At 45.4% G+C, this 12,399-nt stretch overlaps 1 protein-coding gene across 1 annotated transcript in view; it reads left to right on the top strand.

The window, feature by feature from the left end:
- DLGAP4 (DLG associated protein 4) overlaps positions 1–12,399 on the top strand; it is a 329,035-nt gene that overhangs the window by 152,572 nt on the left and 164,064 nt on the right. Inside the window, exon 3 of the mRNA XM_082272050.1 lies at positions 10,989–12,045. Within this exon, the coding sequence (XP_082128176.1) occupies positions 11,047–12,045 (999 nt within the window). The 5' untranslated portion in view covers positions 10,989–11,046. The remainder of the gene's footprint in view (positions 1–10,988; positions 12,046–12,399) is intronic.

Here is a 12,399-nt window from a genome sequence, read left to right as displayed (position 1 = left end):
ATGACAACCATCTCTGCAGCACTCCACCAATCAGGCCTGTATGGTAGAGTGGCCAGACGGAAGCCACTCCTCAGTAAAAGGCACATGACAACCCGCCTGGAGTTTGCCAAAAGGCACCTGAAGGACTCTCAGACCATGAGAAACAAAATTCTCTGGTCTGATGAGACAAAGATTGAACTCTTTTGCCTGAATGGCAAATCATGTCTGGAGGAAACCAGGCACCGCTCATCACCTTGTCAATACCATCCCTACAGTGAAGCATGGTGGTGGCAGTATCATGCGGTGGGGATGTTTTTCAGTGGCAGGAGAGACTAGGGAGACTAGTCAGGATCGAAGGAAAGATGAATACAGCAATGTACAGAGACATCCTTGATGAAAACCTGCTCCAGAGCGCTCTGGACCTCGGACTGGGGTGAAGGTTCATCTTCCAACCCTATGCACACAGCCAAAATAACAAAGGAGTGGCTACAGGAGAACTCTGAATGTCCTTGAGTGACCCAGCAAAAACCCAGTCTTGAACCCAATTGAACATCTCTGGAGAGATCCGCAAAATGGCTGTGCACCAACGCTCCCCATCCAACCTGATGGAGCTTGAGAGGTCCTGCAAAGAAGAATAGGAGAAAATGCCCAAAATAGGAGTGCCAAGCTTGTAGCATCATACTCAAAAAGACTTGAGGCTGTAATTGGTGCCAAAGGTGCTTCAACAAAGTATTGAGAAAGGCTGTAAATACTTCTGTCCATGTCTTTTAATAAATTTGCAAAGATTTCAAACAAACTTCTATCATGTTGTCATTATGGGCAGTGGTGTATTTTGGTTTTGTGCTGCCCTAGGCAAGACTAAAATTGGGCGCCCCCCCCCCCCCCCTATGTAAATTTGTCCCACTCCTTTTTTAACGGATGTGACTTAACGGATGTGACTACCTCCAAAATTGAAGGACTACAAGCCCCAGCATGAACCCCTGAGATCTCACGACAGGGGGGGGGGGTTGAGAGGGGGTGGGTGAGTGAGGGAGAGAGAGGGGGAGATGAGAGAGGGGGGGGGGGGTGAGAGAGAGAGAGAGAGAGAGAGAGGGGGTGTGAGAGGGAGAGAGGAGGGGTGAGTGAGAGAGAGAGGGAGGTGAGTGAGAGAGAGAGAGGGGAATGAGAGAGAGGGGGAGATGAGAGAGAGGGGGGGTGAGAGAGAGAGAGGGGGTGTGAGAGGGAGAGAGGAGGGGTGAGTGAGAGAGAGGGGGAGGTGAGTGAGAGAGAGAGGGGAATGAGAGAGGCAGCTCTAGCAACCAGTGGCCAATAGAGTCTCAGGTGGAGGAGGGGCAACTTTTTTGCTGCCCCCCCTGCAAAGTGCCGAAGGTGGGTGAGGGAAGGAGAGAGAGGGGGAGATGAGAGAGAGGGGGGGTGAGAGAGAGAGAGGGGGTGTTTGAGGGAGAGAGGAGGGGTGAGTGAGAGAGAGAGGAAGGTGAGTGAGAGAGAGAGAGAGGGGGATGAGAGAGGCAGCTCTAGCAACCAGTGGCCAATAGAGTCTCAGGTGGAGGAGGGGCAACTTTTTTGCTGCCCCCCTGCAAAGTGCCACCCTAGGCCTGGGCCTTGTTGGCCTAGGCCAAAATACAGCACTGATTATGGGGTATTATTTGTAGATTTTTTGAGGAAAATAATGAATTGAATCCATTTTGGAATAAGGCTGTAACATAACAAAATGTGGAAAAAGTCAAGCGCTGTGAATACTTTCCGGATGCACTGTACAGAGCCCTGACCTAAAAAAAAAATTGAGAATGGATATCATAGCAGTTAGGTCTATTTATTCCTATAGTGAGGAAGAATGATATCTAGCCCTGTCCATTATAAACAAGGGCAGAGTGATACATATCTGTGCATGCTACAGAGACATTGGTGTTGATTTCCAGATATATAGCAGAGAGGAAGCCGCACTGGAGGGGAGGCAGCGAGCGTTGCACACCTCGGTCAGAAAAGGTTAAACTAGAAAGATTAATATTCTGATTAAGCCGTTAGGATTGAGAGTGTATGATCCCTGGCACTGGGAGCACTCCTATCCCTCCTGCCCATCGTTACATGCTGTATAGAAAACATGTGGAGGGGGTGAGAGGAGAGAAACTGTAATTTCTATCAATGTTCTTATCTCTAATCCAAAGCCAGGGATGGGTGAAAGGGAGGGACAGTCACAAGGGCAGTGATATAAGAAGAGACAATACATGGATATAAGAGCGAGAACCCGACAAAACAGACCCAGAGACAGAAGAGGGACGCCAGGGGAAAGAATAGTCTGTGTAACCAGATTGCATGAAAAATAGAATTGAAAATACATTCTCTGCGGAATCTATGAATTTTAAAGCTGAACTCTCGGCAAACCGTTAATACACGGTTGTAGAACCGATAAGGAAGCTGTTTTACCTTGCAGAGTATTTATCTTTCTGTCCATTTCGGAGATATGCACAGCCCCAAAACGCAGTACAGCCAGGTGGATGGCACCACTTGCCCTCACCATTGTTTCTCAAAATTTTTTTCAGTAGCGGCACCCATCAGAAGTATGTAAAATCTCGAGGTACACCACTCTAAAATGGAAAAAAAACATAAATGTTATTTATCAATGGGAATCCTGAGCCTGGGGCAGGGCATGCAATCACTTGGATGAAATTAACTTCACATCCATGGTCCTCCCATCACATCAGAGGTCCTCTATCATATCAGAGGTCATCCCATCATATCAGAGGTCACCCCATCGTATCAGAGGTCACCCCATCATATCAGAGGTCCCCCATCATATCAGAGGTCACCCCATCATATCAGAGGTCCTCCATCATATCAGAGGTCACCCCATCATATCAGAGGTCCCCCATCATATCAGAGGTCACCCCATCATATCAGAGGTCTTCCATCATATCAGAGGTCCCCCATCATATCAGAGGTCACCCCATCATATCAGAGGTCTTCCATCATATCAGAGGTCACCCCATCATATCAGAGGTCCCCCATCATATCAGAGGTCCCCCATCATATCAGAGGTCTTCCATCATATCAGAGGTCCTCCATCATATCAGAGGTCACCCCATCATATCAGAGGTCCTCCATCATATCAGAGGTCACCCCATAATATCAGAGGTCCCCCCCATCATATCAGAGGTCCCCCCCATCATATCAGAGGTCACCCCATCATATCAGAGGTCTTCCATCATATCAGAGGCCACCCCATCACATCAAAGCCCTCTTTTTACATCAGAGCCCCCCCCCCCTCCTTCAAATCAGAAGCCCCTCGTCTCCCATTACCACAGATGCGGCTGAGGTTAGGAGGTGGAAAGAGGCCTGGGAGAAGTGGACTTCCATGTACTACTAAATTCCTTGAGGCGGCCTTCCATCATTGGTTGTTATGGTGCTGGCACCGGCCTACTCGCACTATGCTAAATCCTGACGATGATCCAACTCAAGCTGGTTCCCGTGCTTGTAGCATCATGGGGGAACCCAGACAGAACCTTGGTTGAGAAACACTGAGTTAGGCTGGCCATACATTTTACAATTTTCCTGTATGATTTTTCTTTAGATTTACCAAAACCATAATTCAAACCTAAACACTTTCAATTTATATGCAATCAGACAGACCCTTGCCCTACATAGTGGAAGATAAATCTAAAGGAAATTGAACAAGAAATGTGTATAATGCATTGCCAGTCTTAAGAAATAGAGGGGCATATCTCTCTCCCCCCAAGGCCAAGCTGCTTGGACAGTAAAGGATTAGCAGCTGACTGATAAGGGCATCCCTCTGCTCTTCTCTTATCAGCATGTTCCTTGTTAATACATTTGCATGTAACACATCTGGTTGGTTCTTGAGTCTGTCCCTTCCATTCCTAGGTTAGGTAAGGTACTGGTGTATAGAGCAGCCTTTCTCAACCTTTTCAACACAGAGGAACCCTGAAATAATTTTCAGGTCTCATTGAACCCCTGCTAAAAATGAGTATATTTACAACTCATGATACATTAGTGTGATGGTCAGTGGGATGAATGCTCCTTACACTTGTGGACATTGGGAAGAATTACCTTCTTCCAGATAGCTAAAAAGATCAATGGTATCACGGGAACTTATCTGAGAGGCAGAAGTTGCTCATTGCTCAAGGAACCCCTAGCAACCTCTGGAGGAACCCTAGGGTTGCACGGAACCCTGGTTGAGAAACACTGGTATAGAGAATTGAAAGAGGCTAATGCCAAATCAAATCTACGTACTTATACCAGCTGCATAAAAAAAAAATAATAATTAAATTATTTATTAAAAAAAACCTAACTGCAATAATTTGCATCTTTTATATTTGCCTGGAGTTCAGCTTTATTTTTTTAGAGATAGATATGTCAATGAGATCACTTAAAGAGGAAGTAAACCCTCCTCTGACACTTTTACCTATAGGTAAGCCTATAATAAGGTTTATCTATAGGTACTCTTTAGGAGATATTTACCTTACATGCATCCAGTGACGTCACTGGCGCATGCGCTCTGAAGGAACGGCCGCTGGAGCCGTTTCTTCAGAGCCCCGTGCCGTAACTGTCGGCTCCCGCGCGTGCGAGGGGGTGACGTCACCGTGGCTCCGGCCAATCAGATGGCCGGATGCCGCGATCCCGGAAGACGGGCGACTGGACATGTCGCCCATCATACAGGTAAGCGGGCGGCACGGCGGGGGCTCGTTCTAAGGTAAGTATGTCATAATCAGCTAGTATGCGATGCATACTAGCTCATTATGTGTTTCTCTTACAGGTTGCAAAAAAAAAAAGTTGTATGGGTTTACAACCTCTTTAATAATCATTTTTGAGTACAATACTGGCTCTGTAAACAGTTATATATAACAGTTATAAATAATATATTCACATGGGAGTGAGCAAATTCGTTGGCTACGGTATATATAAAATTATAAATGCTGTGCTTCCTGATCAATAGCATAGTACAGTGATTGTTCTGTTCATCTCCTTATACTGTATTTATGCAACTCTAGACAGAGGTTTTGTTGGTAAGAAATATAATGTAATTTTAATGAGCGCATAATCATCAAAAGTTTGTATATATGTAGTAGTGTTTAACATACAGTAGTTCTTGTTTCACATTCTTGATGTTCCACATTTTTTGCATTAAATGTAGATTGTTAGATTAGATGTTACCATTGCTTAAAACAGAATTATACTCTTCTATACTCCAGCAGTGTCCCAGAGCTCCCCGCCGGCTGCTGACATCTTTGGTTGGGCTGCTTCTGTCTACTGATCACTGGCCATTTTCATTGGTTGAGCTGGGATAACATCATTCCCATGCAAGCGTGGGAGTTCATCCATTTTGTCATTGCCGAAACGACACAGTGAGCAGCACGTGCACAGATTAGTGTACAGGGCGGACCAGGGGCAGACTGGCAACTTTCAGCCCAGGGGGCAAGTACAAACCAGAGGCCCATGGTGCAGCGACTCGGCCCCCTCCCACTCTCCCAATCCTTCTCCTGCCCCCCCATTCCAAGATAAAACCCTGCTCCAGATACTCTCTACTTACCGGCTGAATCCAGGTTTCCAACCTGGCCAGGAGGGGGGGTTGGGGGGAGCTGGGACAGTTCAGCTGGGGCTGGCCGGGGGAGGAGAGTCTTCAGTGGTGCATGGAAGCGGCCTCTGCTCAGACACAGTTTACACCATCCATGCTGGGGTGGAGGCCTGCGCTCTGTCCTTGTCTTCACCCAGCACTCAGTAGGTCAGTGGCGGGGACTTTTTACTTCTCTTCACCAGGAATCCTTTAGGCATGTCTGTGGCAGAAGCTGTGCAGCCTTTTTACAGGGCATCAGAGCGGCCCTGGGGGGCAATTGCCCCCCTGCCCCCATGGCCCAGTCCTCTCCTGGAGCAGACAGGCAGCTAAGAAACTTTAAGCCTGGGTTCACACTATTGTGATGTCAGACATCGCATGTGATTCGCATCGCATTGCTGTGAAGATCGCATGTGATGTTTGTGCGATGCAAATTCAGCCATACAGATTGCATGGCTGAATTTGCATCGCATTCAGACAAAAATGGCACAGGACCCTTTTTTATGGTCCACACTGGAATCAGATCCTATGGGTGTTCACACCCATGCAATCCATTCCTGCACCATTTGACAGTTCACACTTATATTGACACCGGCAGCGGTTCGCATAGGGCAGTGTGAAATGCCAGAGAGACATGCCATGCGATGCGGGAACTCGCACTGGAATCGCGCTGGTTCCTGCATCGCATTTGTGTGAACCCAGCCTCATGCAGAAGAGACATAGGGGTGGATTTACTAAGGGCAAATTGACTGTGCACTTTGCAAAGTGCAGTTGCCCTCTGCAAGTGCAGTTGCTCCAGAGCTTGGTAAATGAGCAGAAGTTCTGCTGACTTCCATCATCCAATCCTGTGCAAGGAAAAATGTGTTTTTTATTTTCTTTGCATGTGATTGGGTAATTTTTGCAAAGTGAAGATGTACCTTATTTACTAAGCGCCGGAGCAGCTGTAAGTGCACAGTCTATGTGCCTTTAGTAAATTAATTCCATAGTATGTTTCCTCTGTATGAAAGGTCCTGCCTGTTCGCCATTTTTTTTTCTCTTTCTCTAAAGTTCCACTTTAATCATTCTGCTTCAGGGATGAGATATCAGCCACACAGGGAGTGAATTGTTTTCAGCGAGTTAGCTGACTCATAGATTTGCATTGTGAGAAGCAGCAGTAATGTACAACCACTGTGTAACACTGAAAAGCGGTTAGCAGAGCCTATGTATGTAATGAGAAAATGTGTCTGCCCCCATGGACATATATTATTACAAGCTATACACAGAAACATATTTTCAAACATTAACGCACTGATAAGAATTTTTAGCTGATCTGTTTTATGTAAAACACAAAGACCTTGCTATATAAATAAAAGAGAAAGAAAAAAGAACTTCAAAAACGAGAACGAGAACACCTAGACACCCATATATAGTATGACAGATAATACTGTATGTATATATAATTTATAAAAATCAAAGAATGTGAGTAGGTTAACACTCTCCTTAGCATGTATAACAAACAAAAACAAATGCAGTACTTTTTTCCATGTATTTTCGCTTTAAAAATGCCACAAGTACAAAAAAATTTCTACAATCTGCCAGATATCCAGTGAGCTCCTAACTGCCTTTAGTTATGCTGACAATGCTGCCTCTGCTGCACTGAAATCCCAAGCAGTCTTGTTAACCGGTCTGAATTCTACCCTGCTGGACTACAGAACACCTTCCCATCTCCTCACCCCCATAGCATAAGGGCATTAGAGTCAGTGGCTTGCAGTGGCGGCTGGTACTTTGGTGATTCTGGGGAGCGGAAAACCCAATGCACCCCCCCAACAGACGGTCGGTTGGTCAGTAGGCATGCAACTCATTCCCCCCCCCCCCCCCCGAATGGCCTGCCTCCTTACCTCCTCCTTCCTCCTGTCCGAGCCAAGGAGTGCTGGATGGCTGAGCCGCTGTGCTTCTCCTCCAGCCGTGTGTCTTTTACCTCTTCCTGGCTACTGGCCAGTAAGATCGCTTCTCCTTTTGGCCAGTCGGGAAAGGGGTCTCACAACCCTCTTCCTGATTGGCTGGGAGGAGAGTCAGTGTGAAAATAGCGAATATTTATTTGCTATCGCAATACAAATGGGTGGGCTCTGCGCCCCGAGCCCACCCTTTTTTGAAGCCTATTAGAGCCTCTGGCTCAAATCACATGCTTCAAAAAAAAATAAAAAATCCCCTGTTGGAATCCATGCATCCGGCGCCCTGCATGTAGATTAGGGGGCCGGATGCATGGATAGGGGGGGGCGGCGCCCCTGCGCACCCAATGGACGGGCCACCACTGGTGGCTTGGAAACAAAAGTAATTTGTAAAGTCTCAGTTTTTTTTTTTTATAAAAATAACAAACATGTTATACTTACCTGTTCTGTGCAGTTGGTTTTACCCAGAGCAGCCCAGATCCTCCTCTTCTTGGGTACCTCTTTGGCACTCCTGGCTTCTCCCTACCGTTGAGTGCCCCCACAGCAAGCAACCAAACGGAGCCTTATGCCCCATACACACGTGCAGATTATCTGAAGACTTTTGTCTTCAGATTTACCTTTTCTATGTAGTGCAAGGGCCTGCCGGATTGCATACAAATTGAAAGTGTTTAGGTTTGACCTCATATTATATGGTTTTGGTAAGTCTGCAGACAAAAGTCTGCAGATAATCTGCACGTGTGTATGGGGCATTAGCTTCCTGTATCCATTCAGACACGGAGCCGCGGCTAGGTAGGTATTAGGGGGGCTGGGAGGGGCTGCTGCACATAAGGTTTTTTATCCCAATGCTTATGCCCCATACACACGTGCAGATTATCTGCAGACTTTTGTCTGCAGACTTACCTTTTCTATGTAGTGCAAGGGCCTGCCGGATTTCATACAAATTGAAAGTGTTTAGGTTTGACCTCATATTATATGGTTTTGGTAAGTCTGCAGACAAAAGTCTGCAGATAATCTGCACGTGTGTATGGGGCATAAGCATTGGGATAAAAAAAAAGGTTCTGATTTTATAACCACAGACAAGCTGTGTGTAATCAGGAGGCGCTCCCCCTCACCTTCCCATCCGGAGGCAGCCCAATGGCATGGCCGGATGAGATGGCTTCGGGGGCCGCATACGGCCCGCGGGCCATAGGTTCCCCACCCCTGCTCTAAATGATCAAAACACACAGAGTGGCAAAGAAAAACGTAAGGTGCACTCCAACGAATGTATCCATATAATTACTAAACAATAAATCATATGTGCTTTATCTTAATAGGTAAACCACTAATAATAATATACAATTATTAAATAAAATGTGCAAATAATCCCAAAAGGATGTGCAAAAGTCCCATATATGGTGCCTCAAATAAAAGTCCGAAACTCCAAATAATGAGAAAACAAATGTGAACAACTCCAGGTGATGAGATGAAATATGATATAATAGGTGCTCTAAAGTAGTGACATAGACAAGAAGGGGGGGGGGGGGGCAAAGAACAGTGAAATCAACTAGGTTTTTTCCAGAATACAGAAAACGAATCCCATAATGACTGATTGAGTATGAAAAGCATGTAATACACCATTTATTAATAGTTTTTTTATTATGTGGTTTTAATAACTGCTTGCCGACCGTACAACATAGATATACGGCGGCAAGGTGGGTCTGCTGCGCCAAATGATGTACTAGGTACGTGATCTGGCAATTCTGGGTAGGGGGTGCGCCGCTAGCGACCCAGCTGTGCTGTGATAAAACACAGCAGATATCAATCAGCGGGTGCCGGCTAATAGATTACTGACTGCACCCGCCGATCGTCCAGAATTTACGGAGGACAAAGCCCTGCTTATGTAAACAAGACAGAACTCTGTCCTGTCAGCTGGGAAGTAATGAATTTTCTTTTCCCGCAAAGCAGGGAATAAAGTACATTACTTGCCTTAGTAAAGGCACCTCACGCAGTACACCAAAACACTGGCTAGGCACACATTTAACCCTTTGATCGCCCCTGATGTATAACCCCTTCCCAGCCAGTGTCATTAGTACAGTGACAGTGCATATTTTCAGCAATGATCACTGTATTAGTGTCCTGGTTCCCATAAAGTTTCAAAAGTATCTGTTAGTGTCTAAATGTCCGCTGCAATATCGCAGTTCTGCTATAAGTTGCTAATCGCCACCATTTCTAGTAAAAAATAAATAAAAATTCCAATATATATCCTATAGTTTGTAGACGCAATAACTTTTGCGCAAACCAATCAATATATGCTTTATGGTTTGTTTGTTTTTTTTACAAAAAACATGTAGCAGAATACATATTGGCCTAAATTTATCAAAAATAAGATTTTTTACATTTTTTTATTAGATATGTTATATAGCAAAAAGTAAAAAATATTGCTTTTTTTTTTTCAAAACTGTCTTTTTTTTTATTATTATTTAATAGCCCAAAAAATAAAAAACGCAGTGGTGATCAAATACCACCAAAAGAAAGCTCTATTTGTGGGGGAATAAAATGACGTAAGTGCCGGTTCACACTAACGCGGCACAACTTCGGGGGCGACCTGTGAAGTCGCGTGCACCGCGACTTCGGCGCGACTTGCACAGACTTCATATAATGAATGTCTATGCAAGTTGCTCCGATGTCGCCCCAAAGTAGTACAGGAACCTTTTTCTAAGTCGGAGCGATTTGAGTCGCTCCTATTATAACGATTTCCGTAGCACACAATGGACCGCGACTTGTCAGGCTGACCAGTCGCCTGACATGTCGCGGTAGTGTGAATGGAGTCTTAATGTTTTGTTTGGGTACAGTGTCGCATGGCCACACAATTGTCAGTTAAAGTAACGCAGTACCGTATTGCAAAAAAATGGCCTGGTCATGAAGGGGAGAAGCCAAGAAGTAATTGGTTAACATCACAGCCAAGGAATTACCATGTTCATATGGAGACAATGATAAGTTCCATACTTTACCACCAAAAGTTTTACTTTAGCATTCTGATATAAGCGAGAAAAGAGATCCAGATTCCATTGTACATTGCCATGGGGATGGCTATGGACATTTGCAAACCTAATCAATAAAGATTTCCTTTTCTTAAGTGCCAGTTCCTAATTGCACTAACACATATCAACCAATCAAAATCCATCTTGTACTGGCTTCAGCTGAGTGGATTCTGATTGATTCCTTTGAGTTGCTGTATTTCGGAATTAGCACTTTAGCACTTAATAATAAGAACTTTCTATTGAATAAAGCCAAAAAAGTTTTTATGTCAAGCAGGCATGCCGCTCATCGAGTGTACAGAAGTCTATTAGTCCACCACACCCAAGTCAATCAATAGATTTTTACCTACCTTAACACTTTCCTATCCCACTAAAATAATTAGGGCAGTGTTATATATTGCCTTTGTGCATTTTATATTGAATTTCCACATACTGAAAGAAGTCTCTTGATTGTTGTTCTAAATCATGACATCTTAAAATTCTGTTCTCTTTTTTTTCCAGGGCTTCTGAAAGCCAAATCAGCAACCTGTGACGAGATGATCTGCAGGTGCCGACTGCAATGAAGGGTCTGGGGGATGCCCGTGGCCGGCACCTGTCCGGAAACCTGGACTCCCATTCAGACTCCCTATATGTTCAACCAGAGCGGACCCCTTATCTGATCAGCTCCACTGAGGCCTATCCTCCGGAACCTCGATACCCCGATAATTCCTTGCACCCTGACTGCCTATACCCTCTCAACAACCAGCTTTCAAACAGTAGCACCTTTCCCCGAATTCACTTTAATTCCCATTATGAACCTCCTGAGGAGACTCCACCATATCCTACCCCCCATGCACCACCTGCCAAAATCAACCGCCTTCCTGCCAGCCTTTTGGACCAATTTGAGAAACAGTTACCCATTCATAGAGACGGTTTTAGCACTCTACAGTTCAAACGGGGTGACCCAGAGGGAAAGGACCGCAGTGAAAGTCCTGGACGCATCCGGCACCTTGTCCACTCAGTACAAAAACTCTTTGCAAAATCCCAGTCCCTTGAAGGTGGTGGAAGGGCCAGTGTGAATGGAAAGAAGGGGTCATCAGAGGATACTAAAGGAACAAAACGGAGTAAAAGCAAAGAGCGTGGCAAGGGGGATGGAAAAGGTCAGGCTCGTGCAGGAGGGGTCTCTGGCTGGTGGAGCTCGGATGATAACTTAGACAGTGATACGGGCAGCTACCGCAACCCAGCAGGCATGATGACTCTTGGAAGGCGCCCAGATCACGGAGCAAGACACTTTTTGAGCGGGTATAACACTATCAGTGAAAGCATGTTAAAGGCGTCCAAAAGCAATAATGACCTCAAATTCACACCCTTCCAGCCTCCATCCCTCACCCTATCCCCTCTGCCTACACCCCATGAGGTGCTCCCTCCTAGCTCAACGGCCTCACTGAAGAGAGGGTCTTGGTCAACGCTAACACTAAGTCATGCCAGAGAGGTGTGTCAGAAGGCTTCAGCCACCATAGACAAAGCATTACTGAAGTCCAAATCTTGTCACCAGGACCTCAGCTACCAGTATCTGCAGGTTGGTATTGAGCACATACCCAACACACATATGCTGTATCTAGGGGGGAACCATTGTTGTAGCAGAGCCTGTACCTTTGTGTACTACACTAGTGTTCTCAGAGGAAGCAGTCCACTTTCTTGGCCTCCCACATAAAGCACTTGCACAGTGCACATGGCCCTCCAGTCATTGGCATACCAGTACACATGCAGAATGGACTTGACTGGTATTTTTAGGGGGAGTTGAGTAGTTTGAGGGAATAGGGATTCAATGCTTATCCTGTAAAAACACAGGACAACTAGTACTAGACAGCTCGGGAAATGTCAGAGGATATTATTCAATATACACTATATTGTCAAAAGTATTAGGACGCCT

The sequence above is a fragment of the Pelophylax lessonae genome, assembly GCF_965119305.1.
Source record: "Pelophylax lessonae genome assembly, chromosome: 11".
NCBI lineage: Eukaryota > Metazoa > Chordata > Amphibia > Anura > Ranidae > Pelophylax > Pelophylax lessonae.
The sequence above is the reverse complement of the archived record's forward strand: the minus strand, read 5'-3'. Positions and strand labels throughout refer to the sequence as shown.